Consider the following 17,322-nt stretch of genomic DNA (forward strand, 5'->3'; position numbering starts at 1 on the left):
CAATACATTAACAGCCTTCATTCATTCAACAAGTGTTAAGTGAAATGATGAAAACTACTAGCTGCCTGGTTCAGTGCTAGGGATGGAGTTGTGAATGAAATATGATCCCGGCCCCATGATATTCTGAACGATGCCTATATGGGAGCACACAGGAGAGTCATGTAACCTACCCTACATTCGTGCACATGGGGGTCCAGGAAGGCTTCCTGGAGGAAGGGCCTCCTAACTATCTCTGAATTGATTCTCCTTTAATTTTAATTTAATCTCATTCTCACATCTATCTCAGTTCAGGCATTTTGTTTCATATCTGAATTATACCAACGGTTTTCCAACTGGATTCGATACTTGTGTTCTTATCCTGGTCCTTACTCCCAATTCATCTTTTACTAATGAAAGAATGATTTTTTTTTTTCTTAGAAACATTTTACTGAAGTATAATATACACACATAAAAGCACATATATAAGTCTGAAGCTTAATGAATTTACTCAACAAAACATACCCAATTAACCAGTGCCTATATCAATGAACATGGCCAGCACACCAGGAGTCTATCTCATGTCAACTTCCATATACTCACCTCCCCTCGCAAATGAGTTTTTTTTTTGTTTTGTTTTTTAAGTAGCTTCTAGCCCAATGTGGGGCTTGAACTCACAACCTTGAGATCAAGACCTGAGATCAAGGGTTGAATGCTTAACCAACTGAGCCACCCAGATACCTGGAAAAAATCTTTTAAAAATACTCATTATATTGATCCTTTGCTTTCTAAAACCTTTCGAGGACTCTCAACAGCCCTCAGGATAAAAAAACCCCATCTCCTTAGTCAAACTAAAACCCTAGTGATTTCTTAATTTTATAACGTTTTTTTATTTATTTTCGAGACAGAGAGAGACAGAGCATGAACAGGGGAGGGGCAGAGAGAGAGGGAGACACAAAATCGGAAGCAGGCTCCAGGCTCTGAGCCATCAGCCCAGAGCCCGACGCGGGGCTCGAACTCACGGACCGCGAGATCCTGACCTGAGCTGCAGTCGGACGCTTAACCGACTGCGCCACCCAGGCACCCCAAACCCTAGTGATTTCTAACCTACCATCTTCACCCCGTTTGGCTGTTGCTATGCTGCTCCTTCTGTTTAGACGAACATCTCAGCCCTGTTCCCAATTTGAATCGTTCCTAATTACTCCAGGAACCACCTTCTCAAAGCCTTCTATAATTCTTTCTCTCTGCACTGTTTCAGATTCTTGAAGGTAGAAATGGTATTTTTCAGTCCAGGTTCCTAACTGGTTAAATAAATAAATGAGAACACCTGGCTTTGTTACTTTCCCTTAACACCTTTCTTCCTTTCCATCCCTCTAAAATAAGAACAAACCGTTGCTCAGGGAATAAATCAATGAGTATGATCTTCAATCAGTTGTTTGTAGAGGAGTCATGATTGGTTTCCGTTGATCCAACTACACCCTCCTGCCAGGTATCCCTTTCCCCAACATCAAGATAAGACTAAAGTAGGAGTTGGTGATCCCTCACTCTACCAAGGTAAGAAGATACTATGGAAATTGATATTCATGAGATAGGAGCCATTCTGCCCATAAAAAGTTGGTTTAATTGGAATATCTGAAGGACTTAAGGAAAATTGGGAGTGGGGGAAGGAAGCAAGGAAGCAGGTTAACATTTACCAAATGCTTACCTACCATGTGCTGGATACAACGTTAGCCTCTATCTGTGATGTCTTATTTACTTCAAGTGGGGGAGGAATGTGCATAAATATACAGGTTTTTGAATTGCATAACAAGAAAAGCGAATATATCCTTCCCTTCTTTTGGTTGAAGAAGGAAACACTTGGGCATTTATAGCTCTTTTTTAGAATTAAAAATAACAGAGTGGGGCACCTGAGTGGTTCAGTCCGTTAAGCGTCTGGTCATGAGCGTCGGCTCAGGTCATGATCTCACGGTTCTTGGGTTCGAGCCCCACATCAGGCTTTGGGCTGACAGCTCAGAGCCTGGAGCCGGCTTCAGATTCTGTGTCTCCCTCTCTCTACCCCCCTGCTGCTTGCACTCTGTCTCTCGCATTGTCTCAAAAATAAATAAACATTAAAAAAAATAACAGAGTGGAACTGAAATTCATAACTCCAATGACAATTTGGTTAAGTAGCTTAAAAATTATACCATGAAATTAAAAAATAAAAAATTAAAAAAAAAAAAAAACCAACTCCACAACATTATAACAAGTTTTAGTGTGTAGGAGAAAGTAGGTATAGCCAGAACATCTAATGCTATCCGGCTCCCAAATTGTCCCTGTGGGCCAGAAGGCAGTGCCACATGAAACCATCTTTACAGAAGCTTTCGAAATCTATACTTGATTTTTTTAAATATTTATTTTGAGAGAGAGCATGTGTACACAAACGGCCAGAGAGAGAGAGAGACAGGAAGAGGCAGAATCCCAAGCAGGCTCCACCCTGTCAGCACAGAGCCCAAGAGGGTGGGGGGCTCAATCCCATGAACTGTGAGATCATCACCTGAGCAGAAATCAAGAGTGTGATGCTCAACTGACTGAGCCACCGTGGTACCCCGTGTACTTGATTTTTAATGAAAAAGTTCTTCCTGGTAAATCCTAATGGCAAATCCAAGTTTGTTTGTTTGTTTGTTTTTTCTGTATGCATAATATCAAACACACCCGACAGGTTGGCCCCATTCCCAGCAAATCCATTTCTCCTCTAACATCCTGTAACTCAATATGGCACTGGGCTGGGGTGCTGGCAATGCACAGCTTTCGAATACTAAAAATTCTCCCCAAACTGCTCATCTCCTTAGGTCAGCAGCCCACCTATGGCCTATTTGGAATTTTGCTGAAAAACAGTTAAATGGCATAAATGAAGGCTTAAACCTAGAAATTCAAATACAACTTGTAGGAAAAAAAAATTTGCTCAACTGGCTGTAGAAATGGATGCCTGGATTGTTGACTCACTGATAACAGTGGAAGCAGCTGTGAGCTACTCACCTTTTATAGCCTAAACTTGGGTGCTCTAATATTTATCTTAGCCATCATTTTATTATAGTCCAGAGTGCGTAATCTTCACGAGTACATTGTTTCTTCAGTGCTTAATAAAACTTAATAGTGCCGTTCATTCATTCAACTCCCGGACCAAGCAGTAATTTCCTGGAGGACAAAGGCCCAAAGGGCCATATGTTTATCTTTGGTTTCAGAGTCCTCCTCGCCCTTGTACCAAGAACGTTCTGGGCCGGCAGTGAGGAGTATTTAGAGGTGGAGTGAGGGAAAAGAATGTTTCAGATTGCTCAGAAAACGTTTATTCTTCTGATCCTCTGCTGGGGAGGAAGGCGGAGGGGAGGGAACGTTCTTATGGCAGTGGGATTAAACCATCCACCCTGAAAACTTGCTTTCACAAACGCACAACCCCTGTGGGTCGCGCCACTGGCCTGTCTCGGAGGGTCACGAGGTCACGGTCACCGCCGCCGTGGCCGCGCCGCAGCCCGCACGTTTCCGCGGCCTCTCGCGCTCCCTCCCTCCGGCAGGCGTCGCTGGCCACCGCAGGGCGGCGAGGAAGGAAGCGGACTCGATCTTCCGTCCCGACGCCCGGGGACTCGGCACCCCCGGCCCGCCTTCTCCACGAGTCCGCTCTAGCGCCCTCTGCACGCGCCCAGCGACGAACCGGGTCCTCCCTCTGGAAGGCGAAGGTGCAGGCCACCGCGACTGAACACCGGGGCGCCGCTGGGAGGGAGCCGCGGGCAGGCCCGGGCTCAAGGCCAGGGAGCTGGGCGCGCGGAAAGGCCAGGGACCCCCCGAGGTGGGGTCCGGAGAGCGGGTGAGGGGCCCGGGCGGCGCGGCCGAAGGTCCGGGAGTCCTGGACGGGGCGGGGACGGGCGGAGGCGCGGCAGGAAACGCCCGGGGCCGGCAGTGCCGGTCGGGCCGGGGGCGCGGTGGAGGGGAGGGACGGGGCGGCGCCCGGCGGGGCTGCCCGGGCCGCGCACTCGGCCCTGGCGGCGCGCCCCGCGGGGACTCTTCGGGAGGAGTGCCAGGCCCGCGAGCCTTGGGATTCCGGGACCGCCCTCTCCCGCTCCAGGGCCGGCGGCGAGCGGCAACGACGGCCAGAGCCGCAGCGGCAGCATGAGAGCGGGCGCCGCGGCCCCACGCCTGCGGACGCGCGGCGAGCGGCGGCGGCCGTGCCTGCGCGCGCCATGGGGGCGCCGTGCGGCCGGGAGGCCGGCCGGCGCTTCGGGGGGCGCCGGGGCCGGGGGTTTCTGCCGAGCGCCTCCGCGCTGGCGGCGGCCGGCCTGCTGTGCACCGCCCTGGCCGCCTTCTGCTGCTGGAGGCAGCTGCCGCCGCTGCCCTGGGCATCCTCCGCCCCGCCGCGTCCGGTGGCCGTGCTGCTGTGGTGGGAACCCTTCGCGGGGCGCGACAGCGGCGCGAGGCCGCCCCCGGACTGCTGGCTGCGCTTCAACATCAGCGGCTGCCGCCTGCTCACCGACCGTGCGGCCTATGGGGAGGCCCAGGCGGTGCTTTTCCACCACCGTGACCTCGTGAAGGAACCCCGTGACTGGCCCCCGCCCTGGGGCGCCCCGGTGCGCGGGGCAGATGAGCTGGAGTTGCGGGTGTTGGACGACGAGGAGGCGGTGGCCGCCGAAGCCCTGGCCACCTCGGGCCTCAGGCCCCCGGGCCAGCGCTGGGTGTGGATGAACTTCGAGTCGCCCTCCCACTCCCCGGGCTTGCGGAACCTGGCGGGGAACCTCTTCAACTGGACCCTCTCCTACAGGGCCGACTCGGACGTCTTCGTGCCTTACGGGTACCTCTACCCCAGGACCCATCCCAGCGACCAGCCGCTAGGCCTGGCCCCGCCGCTGGCCCGGAAACGGGGGCTGGTGGCCTGGGTGGTGAGCAACTGGGATGAGCGCCAGGCCCGGGTCCGGTACTACCACCAGCTGAGCCAGCATGTGTCGGTGGACGTGTTCGGCAGGAGCGGGCCTGGCCGGCCGGTGCCCAGCATTGGCCTTCTGCACACAGTGGCCCGCTACAAGTTCTACCTGGCCTTTGAGAACTCGCAGCACCTGGATTACATCACCGAGAAGCTCTGGCGCAACGCGTTGCTGGCCGGGGCCGTGCCCGTGGTGCTGGGCCCCGACCGTGCCAATTATGAACGCTTCATGCCCCGCGGTGCCTTCATCCACGTAGACGACTTCCCTAGTGCCTCCTCCCTGGCTGCCTACCTGCTCTTCCTCGACCGAAACCCAGCAGTCTACCGTCGCTACTTCAGCTGGCGCAGGAGCTACGCCGTGCACATCACCTCCTTCTGGGACGAGCCTTGGTGCCGGGCCTGCCAGGCTGTGCAGAGCGCTGGGGACCGGCCCAAGAGCATACGCAATTTGGCTCGCTGGTTTGAGCGGTGAAACCCTGGTGTGACCCAGGGAGGTCAGATCGTCAACTTTTGACCCTCAGCTGCGCATCTCCTTGGCTGGTCGAGTTTTCCAAACACCCATTTTTACTCTACGGGGGAAAGGTGATTTACCAATTAATATGATTCAGCATAAAGACTGGGTAGGAAGGATCCCTGGTTCTCATGGTTTTGTTTTTTTTGTTTGTTTGGTTTTTGGTTTTTTTTTTTTTTGCACAGCTAGCAGTTGGGCTCTGTCTGCTGTAGGTGGGCATCAGTGTTCACCGGTGAAGAAGGGAGCCCTCCCTCACCTTGTAACCAGGACGAGGTGAAACAGTAGCTTAACTACCAGAAGCCTTTGAGTCAGTTGCTCTTTTTTTCCTCATCTGTCACGGGCTATATAGGTGGCCTGTGCTGAATCCAAATCCATACACACTGCTCCTTGACTCACATTGCACTGGGCGAATGTGTAGCAAGCCCCCCGTTCCAGAAGGAGCCTTGTTGCAGAATAGTGAAAGGACTGTGGCCGCAAGTGGGTCTCATGACTTCCTCAAAGTCTCATCTCCTAAAAAACGGTGAGGAGGGTGGTCCAATGATCCAAGGACTGTTCCTTAACAAGTACTGTTTGTTCCCCTGCCGTATGAGTACAAAGACGATGCTAGATTGCCCTTGGGGAAGAGTTAGGATGAATACACAGGTGTACCTCACTTTACACACACGTATTTTTGAAACACTGCTTTTAAATCAAATCCCCAATTCACTGCTTTAGGAGAGGTCAGTGTTTAATGCAATCCTCTGGAGAATCCCTTTACAATGTGAATAAGCATCTCCTAACTTATTTCCTCTGTGTCTGTTTTTCTATAACCAAAATTTTTAAAAAGTGTATTAAAATTAGAGATGTGAAAAAAGCAGAAGCGACCTTCTTCTCCCCTCTGTCCAGAAAACCAGCCCGTGTTTACCAACAGAAGAGAAGGAAGCCGCAGTGCCACTTTCCACAAAGTTATTTGTTTGTATCGTTTTACTGGACAGGAGAATTAAGCAGGAACGTACTGCCCGACATACCTGTCTGCAGGACAGAGAAAGAGATCGTACCTCAGTATGGAATCATGGCAAAAGGAAAAAAGTTTCATGGTGTCTGTTAATGGCAGTTTTTGTTTCCGTCAGTTTTCAGTTAAATGTTTAATTGCTAGGGAATAGAACTAAATTAGTGCCTGCAATGAGCCGTGGTTTTTTGTTAAAATATAAATCTGCCATTCTCCCCGGGGCCGGCTGGTTCCCCTCCTAGTCTTCATAGTAGTACTTACGGTATGGCCTCCCATTTCTAGTGCCCTGAAGCCTGTGCCGTGGACCGACTTTGAAAATGGTATGCATTGACTTGAAAAGGTGAACGAGCAGCATATTTACTAGGAGTGACCGCGTGCCTCCTCTGTGCCAAACGCTGGGCTTGGGGTGCCAGGAGAGACACACAAATGTGTAAGGCGAGGTCCTTTTCTTGAAGGCTATTAGAATCTGCCCTTGCCAACAGGTAAAATAGAACTTTGATCAGTCAATCGGCAGAACCTACTTGTTTAAAGTGACATTCTTTAATACAGGCCATAGGTCAGTTATTAGAAAACCAGTTGATTTATAGCCTCAAATAATGGTTTATTTTTCTCTTTGACTTATTACAATAAGGACCTTCAGTGACTGATTATTGTGAGTATGGTCTAAGATTAACTAGGTTTATATAAAGTTGTGCTGTAAACTGTAATTTTGCTTTTGATTAGGGCAGTTAGCTGAATCATTAAGTTTTATCTCTACAAGTATTCATTGCAGACTCACTTAAAAAGTTCACTGAAATGCAGGCGCTTCAATTTTTTTTCCTTAAAAGGAGAAATTAAAGCCCATAGATAACATTTCCTTATTAAAATATTATAGTGTGGGCGGAATTACAAAGTATCAGTCAACCAATAAAGAAAAAGAAAAATTCTCTTCTTATAATGAGTATTTATGAAAGATTGGCAAGTGATCTTGGGGTTCCTGGGAATCTAGATGGGCAGTGGGAGAGTGGATTTTGAAGGTACTCTGGCTTGAATTCCAGCTGTGTGACCTCTGCAAGTTAGTAATCACCTTGAAGGGCACCTGGGTGGCTCAGTCAGTTAAGCCTCTGACTCTTGATTTCAGCTCAGGTCATGATCTCTTGGTAGTGAGATCAAGCCCTGTGTCTGGCCCTTACTGGGCATGGAACCGGCTTAAGATTCTCTCTCCCTGTCTCTCTGACCCTCCGCTGCTTGCACTTGCTTTCTCTCTCTAAAATAATAATAACAACAACAACCTCGAGCCTCAGATTCCTTATCTGTAAGATGGGGAGGGAAAATACTTCATAGCTCACTGTGAGCTTTGTGGAAACTAAAATAAGTAAAGGGGCCTAACACATAGCAATCACTCAATTGGTGAGAGAGAGATTTTTTTTTCCTTTTTTGTTGTAGTGACTTCAAGGTGCCTCCATATCGATTTGTATGTCTAAATTTAAATCTCAACATGTGTTTCAGGATATATCTCAAATAAAAAGGAAGGGGCCTCATATTGTATATTTCAAGTGTATTCCTAAAGCTAAACCCTATTATTTCAAGAATCATCATTGCTATTCAGATTGAGCTTGAATTTGCAGGCTAGGAGGAAACACCTATTCTTTCTTTGAAAGACAAATTGTTAAGTTATATTGTTACATGAGTATTATTTTGCTGATGTTCTTAGTTACAGTAAATCTTGTTAAAACTAACCACATATTTATTGAATTTTTAGCGTAAGGAAGGTATAATTGCATTTTTATTTGTGTGCAAATTTTGGGTCTAGAACAGCCAGAATAGTTTTTGAGGCTGATTTCATCAAAGAGTAAGAGAAATATGTCCATTGCTCATTTTATGTTATTTTTCACATCATTCTAAACTGAGTAGGTTAAAATTTCATATCTGATAATATAAAAATGCATCATATATATTTAAAAATGTCTTTTCTATCATCATCATGCCCCACCCCCCCTTGAAGGCATAAACTGTACTTTCAAGGTTATTACAAATTGAATATTTTTAGCACTTGATGACTCTAATGATATGATTGTGCCTGGAATGATACTGGGATCGGGAAGACAGTGTGACTGGCTTTCAGCGTCCACACTCGTTTCCGGTGTCCAAGCCCTTCCCTGGCGGTAAGTTAGAAGAGACAGGGTGGCTTCATGGAAAGAGTTTGCAACTGGGAGTCAGAACCTGGGTGTGTTTCTGCCACTTTCTGCCCCTGCCGTCCTGATTAGGTGAGTTACTTAAACTCTCTGGGTTTTAGCTTCCTCCTTTATAATGCACAAATGCCCCTAGAGAATGAGGGTTACGTGGGACGACGTGTCCCACAGTGCTTTGTACATTGTGAAGTGCTGTACGGTTACAGTGTGCTCTAAGTTTTCAAAGTTCTAGAGCAGGATGAAAACACTTCTCTCTGTAAAGGGCCGGGGTAAATATTTCAGGCTTTGCAGGCCATACAGTTTCTGCTGCCGCTAAACTCTGCCGATGCAGCACAAAAACAGCCTTTGGCAATATGTAAACAGATGGGGTACCTGGATTTGGCCGTAGTCAGTCAACTCTGTGCTAGACATTTAGACATCTGGGGAATTTGAGAACCTACCTGATGGGTGTTTCTTAAAAGGGATTTGAGAATTGGAATTTAAGAATTTTGGAGATAGACCCTCCTCGGTTCCTAGATCAGCTTGGCAACTTTCGCTAATTGTCTCACCTTGGGTACGTTATTTAAACTTTCTGTGCTTTGGCATCTCTAATGAAAGGTAATCATCTATGGTTGACAGAGGTGTTGGGGGAATTAGATGAGACACAAAGTACTCAGTACGGTGTCTGGCACATAGGAAGCACCTGGAAGATGTTAGCTATGATTATCACCATTCCATTTTATAGAGGAAGTCGAGGTCCAGACCTCTGAAGGACCTGCTTGAGGTTACGGTAGTAGAGGCAGGACCAGCCGTGCTTGAGCAAGTCACAACCCCTTGGAGCCTCTGTCACTTGAACTGCAGAATGGGGGAGGGGGGGGTTGGACATCTTCTCTTGGGACCTTCTAGTTTCACTTGCCATCGTTCTACCAACTGGCACCCCACAGTTTAAAGAACTAATTCACCTCCCCAGGTGCCTTACTTGTAGTCTGGAAATGACTTCCTACCCAGCAGCAATAAACTGGAAGAAAGCCAGGCACCAGAGAGGGAGACTCTGATTTAGCATTATATATATGTGTGTGTGTGTGTATGTGTGTGTGTGTTTTAAAGTGTCACATGCCTTAGATAGGAGGGAAGGGAGCCAAGTTCTTGGTAATTAGTATGGTGAATAATCGCATTACGTTTCAAGTCCTTTTTGGATGTATCTCAGGGACTTTTATGCTACCCTTTCTTGAAGCAAATCAAGTATTTATGTACGCGTGTTCAGATTGTTTTGACAAAGTGATTAAAGTGTTACCATGGAAAATGACTCCTTGTTTATGATGTGTCTCCTCCAGGCACTAATGTGTCCCACCATGACACGTGGGAGTGTTTCTTGGTTGAGGGGTTCCTGTTAAGTTCGTCAGTCCTAGATTGGTAACTAAAATGTGATGCGTTTGTCTCTTCCGAGTGGCGCGAGGTCTGATTCCAGCTCATCCTCTTACCTTTCTTGCCTGGCTTCTTTACTTTAACCCGGTGACTTGTCTCCAAGGGCAGAAGTAGTGTATTCCTTGCTCTCCTTCCAATTTATTTTATTAACTGCTCCAACACACTCTCTGTACCGTCTTTACTTCCTGTCCAGTAGACCAAATAATGCCATTTTATTTTATTTTTTATTTATTTTTATTTTTTTTAATTTTTTTTTCAACGTTTATTTACTTTTGGGACAGAGACAGAGCATGAACGGGGGAGGGGCAGAGAGAGAGGGAGACACAGAATCGGAAACAGGCTCCAGGCTCTGAGCCATCAGCCCAGAGCCCGACGCGGGGCTCGAACTCACGGACTGCGAGATCGTGACCTGAGCCGAAGTTGGACGCTCAACCGACTGAGCCACCCAGGCGCCCCAATAATGCCATTTTAAAAGAGGCAGAACAAAGACTGGGAACATGATGGTGGGCAGACGCATCCTTCTTCAACTAACATTCAAATTATTGAAAAGGGGAAAAACAGTGAGTATTTTCTCTCCTTCCCTTTCCCCAGCACACACACATACACACACACTGACATGCTCATTTCAGTACAGATTGTTGAAACCGATGATGGCCAGCTGAGGGTAGAAGCAGACGGGACGAGAAAAGAAGATTCCATAGTGAGTACTCCATCACGAATCGTGAATGAGTGAAAGGCGTGCACTATAGGACAGCTGGTGAATATGTGTGGGGAGGGAAGAGGAAACAGAGAAGCAAAGACGTTGGGGTAAACAGGTAGGACGTGTTTGAAGAGAAAGTGAGAAGAGCAGATAGGAAGGAGAGGGAAGATCAGGGTTAAATGACCTGGAAAGAGTCAGGATCAGGGAGGAGCATGTGCACAGAGAATGAGGGAGTAGTGAAGAACCTGCCATTTTGTGGACTGTTCTGAAAAGGAACCTTTGTTCCAACTTGAAATGCAGCATCTGTTGGCGCTGATGGGAAGTGAAATCAAGAAGTCTGAACTCACGGACAGGGAAAGTCAGGACCTTAACAAGGAATAAACTAACATTTCAGCAGATCTATAAAACTGTCCCCTGATGACAAGAGATTCTTGAACTCTTATGAATGCTTCTTTTTTATCTTGGAGAACTTAGTCATTGCTGTTTTTTTTGTTTGTTTGTTTTTTTGTTTTCTTAATTCCCAGTTGGCGTACTTCAACTGTACTCAGCATCGACTTTTAGAGAAATTTATTATTTTTTTTTATGGAGCCACAATAACCAATAGACTCCTTTGAAGAAGAGTCAGAGGAAAATAAAAGACTTAATACATTTGATAGACTTACTAGTTTCATACAGAATAGTTTTAAATATAAAACTATTTAAGTTGTGAAGGATTGGATTTTGGAGATCTTCAAATTCACGTTTTCAAAAATTACTGAATTTTGGGATACCTGGATGGCTCGGTCGGTTGAGTGTCTAACTTCAGCTCAGATCATGATCTCACAGTTCAGTTCATGGGTTTGAGCCCTGCACAGACAGCGAGGAGCCTGCTTGGGATTTTCTGTCTCGCTTTCTCTCTGTCCTTCCCCCAGCCCCCAATCTCTCCCTCAAAGATAAATAAACATTAAAAATTTTTTTCTGTGTGTGTCTCTCTCTGTCCCTTCCCCACTCATGCTTTCTCTCTCAAAAATAAATAAACGTTAAAAAATGAAAAAGGGGGCACCTGGGTGGCTCAGTCAGTTGAGCATCCAACTTCGGCTCAGGTTGTGATCTCACAGTGTGTGGGTTTGAGCCCCGCATCGGGCTCTGCTGACAGCTCAGAGCCTGTAGCCTGCTTCGGATTCTGTGTGTCTCTCTCTGCCCCCTCCCTGCTCGTGCTCTCTGTCTCTCAAAAATAAATAAACGTTAAAAAAAATTTTTTTTAATTTTTTAATTACTGAATTTTATCTAAATATACTAAAAAACATTGCCCTGTTAGATCATGAGTGTTAAAATTTTTAATCTGAATTATTTTAAGAGGGGGGAGAAATGGACTATTCAACAACAATTAACGAACATTTCTTTTTTAAAAAAATGTTTATTTTTGAGAAACAGCATAAGCAGGGGAGGGGCAGAGAGAGAGGGAGACAGAGTATTGGAAGCAGGCTCAGCACTGATAGCACAGAGCCCGATGTGGGGCTCGAACTCCCAAACCTCGAGATCATGACCTAAGCTGAAGTCGGACGCTTAACTGACTGAGCCACCCAGGTGCCCCCAAATTCAGAACTTTTAGAAATCTCTGTTCCACTATCTGAAACTTACTCTGAGATGCAATTAAGTACAATTATCTTAGTGATCAAGTCTTTAGATAAAAACGAGTCAAGACTCCTTCTTCGGGAGGCACAAATTTGTGGCGTTTAAACCAGAATTGTTTGCCAGAAGTTCACTAATATTTATAGGCTCCTAAATACAGGGTGCTTTCCATGTATATATATATATGGAAATATATATATATATATATTTTTTTTTTTTCCCCCTTTACATTAAAGGCATTGTGGTAGGCAGTTTCTAAGATGATTACCATTGGTCTCTGCCCCCTGGTATCCATGCCATTGTGTAACTTTCTCCCTTTGAGCGTGGTCTGGATTTAGGGATTCTTTCCTAAAGAATATGGCGAAGAGAGGGGCTGAAACCTTGAGATTAGGCTATTAAAAGTTTGGTTTTCTGTCTTGCGGGCTCCTTCTTGCTTTCTAGCTTGCTAGCTCTGACAGAAGTCAACGGACATGATGGGAGCTGCTGTGTGGCAAGACACTGAGGAAGGCCTTCCGGGCAACTCCAGTGAGTGACCTTCAGTCCAACAGCTCAAGAGGAACTGAGTCCTGCCAACCACACGAGTGAGATTGGGACCAATTCTCCCCAAGATGAGACGCCAGGCCTGGCAACCATCTTCACTGCAACCTCATGAGAGACCTTCAATCAGAGGCCCCCAGGTGAACCACGCCTGCATTCCTGACCCACAAAATCTGAGATAATACATGTTTGTCGTCTTAGGGTTTGGAGGTATTCGTTATACAACAAAAGATAACGTATACAGTCATTATCTCTACTTTAGAGATAAGAAATCTGGGTATCAAACAGGTTAATCATGCACAATTATGCAGATAATACCTGAGCCAGGATTCTACTATATGTCCATTTGGTTCCAAATCTTTGTTCCATTATAGTATTGTGCTTTTCATTAAGTCTGAGTTTTGCAGTAACTGTGATGAATGTCCCTGTGTCCTAGTTTACCTAAGTTTCACTAGTCTTCAGCTACCGATATGGGCAATCTTCTTAACTACTCTCCGTTTGCGTTTGCTCATTTGTAAAATATGGGGACACATATTTAGCACTGGCTTACCAAGAATCTTGCTGGGACTTGAATGCCTGGACATCAGAAAGAAGTAGCAGCCACGACTGGGAAAGGGTTAGGTGAGGTCAGCCAACTCACTGGAGGCAATGCCTTTGGATGGTTGCCAGCACCCCTTGCCATGGATTCTACAAGAGCCTGAAGACCTCATGGTAAGGGCTGGTGTCAAGCTGACAGCAGCTGTGATCTTCTGGACCAAGCACAAGAGTCTCCAGGTGGACGTGACTAGGGGCCAAACGGGTAGCAGCAACCTTGCCATTTCAGATGGTCAGTCCATGTGGTTTAAAGCAGGATCACCTGGTAGGAGGACAGGAAATGGGGTCCAGTCCCTAGAGGGATGAGGTTGGTAAGAGGTAGAGAAGATTCCACGTCTTCTGAGCAGGGCTGGGGCAGGAGAGGCTGGAAAACACAACTGCTCTTCTCGTGGTCCCTCTGGTGCCACATTCCTCATCATGACCCTAGGTTTCTAAGTTCTCTGCATTCTCAACGATGGAATGACAGCAAATACTGGCCACAGGAAGAAATAATGCTGACTCATGAGCAGTGTGTAGCTGAATGTAGCTTGATTTCAGCTCCTGACTTATCGTAGCCATGGCTCCGGATTTTCTCAGGTCCCCCAATTTACAATATTTTGTAATGCATGACTATTTATCCCTGTTTCCTAATTTTGGATTTTAAAAATGTGGTACTGTAACTTTGGAGGACAGCCTCCCTGCTCATGTGTTGTTGACTGAAGGTTTATGCCATCTGTGGTGGATTCCCCAATTCAAGCTAGGACAAAATCCTTTTGGCTGTAATTGAATGGAAAGAAGAGGGGTGTGTGTGTTGGGGGGCCAGGGAGATGTTGCTGAGCTGCCCACTGGAGGCTTTGACTATTTCTTTGATTTTAGAGAACAAGAAGTTTAGGGATTGAGAGTTCACCATATTCTGGAGATGCTCTCTTGGATCGACTCTGGAAAATTGAATAAAGCTAAAAAAAAAAAAAAGCTTTACAAAAGGATTTGGCAACTACCTACAGCATTTTGATCTCAAGTGTCATTGATGTAGTATGGATTTATGGATTTCTTTCATGGCTTCTCTATATCGGAGCACTAGAATGTTATCTATCTTCTCTTAAATATCAGCTGTTTGTTATAGTGCCACAACTCTGGAATTATGTTCATATCTAAGGGCATCTTTCTTCCAGAATTACATTTCTATTATTAATGGGTTCATATTATTTAAACTATAGATAAAATGCAATAACTGGAAGCTATGATCAAATTTGGACAATAGCTGTTCCAATTAACAGACCTCAAAGTTATGACACTGACCTTCAATGGTATTTTAATACCAACAGTCTGACAGTCAGTTGCTTTTCTTTTGTTACCTTATTATATGTATGTTTGTAGTTACCATTTATATTATTTGAATTGTATATTGTACCAACTTACTAAGTTCAAGAGATATCTGGAAGAAAGCATTGTTATGCCAAAAGTGCATTTTTAAAGTACTTTTTAATTTTTAGGTTGCTCCCTCATGCATGGTTAATTATTTAATTTATTCATTTTGTTTCATTCACCTTAAACCTAGCGCTCTGTCCCCAGTAATTGTCTAAGGAAAGCATAGCGTCCTCATCTGCCCATTCCTGCCACTTCTCCATTTCCTCAATGCAGAGGAGGAAGATTTACAATTCTATTTCAGTTACTTGATGTTATATTTGAGATTTATCTGGGCCTATAGAACCATGATCAAATTAGAGCAGTACATAGTAACTTTGATTTGCCTGGTCATGTTGATAGACTAGTATTTCCTGAGTGGTGCTGCCATGTAGATGACCACAGCCAAGCGAAGCTAAAATATGCGAGTCCCCTCCAACCTGGGATGTATTATTTTCTACAGCTATTATACTCTGACTTAATTTGCATGCATCTCATATCTGAAAACAGGGAGTGGTGGTGAGATAACTAGAAATCCAAAATCAGTCAATCAGATTTATTGATGAACAAGAAATACAGAAACGTATGTTTACAGTTCCCAGAATGATTTTTACATACTTATTTTATAGCCTTTATCTATGTATCCAGTCATTATTCATCCATCCAGGAATCCACTCAGCCATTCATTTAATCGATACATTGATTCACATAATAGCTATCATGCCAGACTCTAGACACAGAAGTGAAAAATGTGGTCCCTGTCCTCAAGGAGATCACAGTCTAGAAACAGACACAGACAAATGAAGCAACAATTTTCCAGTGGCTTGATTAGAGTCAGGGCACAGGAATGTATGGAGCAAAATGGGAGTACAGATGAGACATGTCTCATTCAGTTTGGGTGTCGAGAGGACGAGCGGAGAACAGGGAAAGTGTCCCTGAATTTGGAGATATCTGAGGGAGTCTTTAAGTTTGAAGAAGTTAGCAGTATGTATTTAGGAGAAATTAGCATAGGCAAAAGCCCATAAGTATGGGAGAATATGGTAGGTTAAAGAAACTGCATGTAATTCTGGACAGAAGACGGGGTGTGCTGGGGCAGGAGTGAGGTGAGTGGGGCAAGAGATCATTCTGGAGAGCAAATCAGGATCTGATCGTGAAAAGCCTTGTCAATGAAGCTAAAAATTTTGGATTGTTTCCAAAAAGTGAGGTGAACCATCAAAGACTTTGGTTTAGTTTGCCCAGAATAAATCCCAAAGAGGAGATATGGCCTTGGCAATTGCTTGCTCATTTTACATATTTCTGAGCAGAGAGCAGTCTTAGGTGTTCATTTCCCCATATTCATTTGCATGTTTGAAGCCTAAATGAAATGTAGTGAGTTTAAGTAATTCACTCCAGTGATTCTGATGGTGCAGCACTGCTGATGCCCGTCCAGCATCTAGGAACCAACTCTTGTGGTCAAGTTCCATCATTCCCCAAATTGGCCTCAAGGGCTCTTTGGATACAGTTTCTCCCACCACCCCCAGGCCTCGACAACCACTGGTCTGTTTTCTATTGCTGTCTTTTGCTTTTTCTAAAATGTTATAAATGAAACTGAGCACTATGTAGCCTTTCAATCTGGCTTCTTTTGCTTAACATAATGCATTTGAGACACTTCAATATTATTGCATGTGTCAGTAGTTCCTTTTTATTGCTGAAATGCATTCCATTAAATCTTTGTATATTCTCTATACAAGTTCTGTGTGTGTGTGTGTGTGTGTGTGTGTGTGTGTGTGTGTGTTGAAGAAACTTTATATTTTAGAGCAGTTTTAGAGTCACAGCAAAATTGAGAGGAAGGCACAGAGATTTCCCATATGTCCCCTACCCTACACATGCATGGCCTCCCTCATTATCAACATCCCCTACCAGAGTGATACATTTGCTACAACTGATGAACCTACACTGATACATCATAATCACCCAAAGTCTGTAGTTTACATTGGGGTTCACTTTTGGTGTTGTACATTTTATGGGTTTGGACAAACGTATAATGACATGGATCCACCATCATAAGTTTCATAGAGTAATTTCACTGTCTTAGAAATCCTCTGTGTTTCCCCTATTCATCCCTCCCACCCCTCTGACCCCTAGCCACCATTGATCTTTTTACTGTCTCCATAGTTTTGCCTTCTACGATATCATATGGTCAGAATCATACATATTAGCCTTTTGAGATTGGCTTTTTTCACTTTATAATGTGCATTTAAGATTCTTCCATGTCTTTTCATGGCTTGATAGCCCATTTCTTTTTCAAACTGAATAATATTCCATTGCCTACATACACCATGGTTTCTCTATCCGTTCACCTACCAAAGGACGTCTTGGTTGCTTCCAAGTTTTGGCAGTTATGAATATGAGTAAAGATGAGATAAATCTGCGTGCAGGTTTCTGTGTGGATATGTTTTCAACTTCTGTGGGTAAATACTAAGGAGCTCAATTTCTGGATCATATGGTAAGAGGTTGGTTATT

The 17,322-nt window shown here is 45.2% G+C and overlaps 1 protein-coding gene across 1 annotated transcript; it reads left to right on the top strand.

The window, feature by feature from the left end:
• Window positions 1-2,933: 2,933 nt before the first annotated feature.
• FUT4 (fucosyltransferase 4) lies at window positions 2,934-9,876 on the top strand. Its single transcript, XM_027039663.2, has 3 exons — window positions 2,934-2,978; window positions 3,440-3,686; window positions 3,820-9,876. The coding sequence occupies exons 1-3, from the start codon at window positions 2,934-2,936 to the stop codon at window positions 5,391-5,393; spliced, it is 1,866 nt and encodes a 621-aa protein (XP_026895464.1). The 3' UTR covers window positions 5,394-9,876.
• Window positions 9,877-17,322: the final 7,446 nt, after the last annotated feature.

The sequence above is a fragment of the Acinonyx jubatus genome, chromosome D1 (genome assembly GCF_027475565.1).
Source record: "Acinonyx jubatus isolate Ajub_Pintada_27869175 chromosome D1, VMU_Ajub_asm_v1.0, whole genome shotgun sequence".
Classification (NCBI taxonomy): Eukaryota; Metazoa; Chordata; class Mammalia; order Carnivora; family Felidae; genus Acinonyx; species Acinonyx jubatus.

Excerpts from the sequence above, each read along its gene's own strand:
- FUT4 (XM_027039663.2), top strand. The coding sequence starts at position 2,934 with ATGGATGCCTGGATTGTTGACTCACTGATAACAGTGGAAGCAGCT. Across the intron at positions 2,979-3,439 it reads TGATAACAGTGGAAGCAGCT|GGTCACGAGGTCACGGTCAC; the intron begins GTGAGCTACTCA and ends CCTGTCTCGGAG. Across the intron at positions 3,687-3,819 it reads CCTCCCTCTGGAAGGCGAAG|GGGCCCGGGCGGCGCGGCCG; the intron begins GTGCAGGCCACC and ends AGAGCGGGTGAG.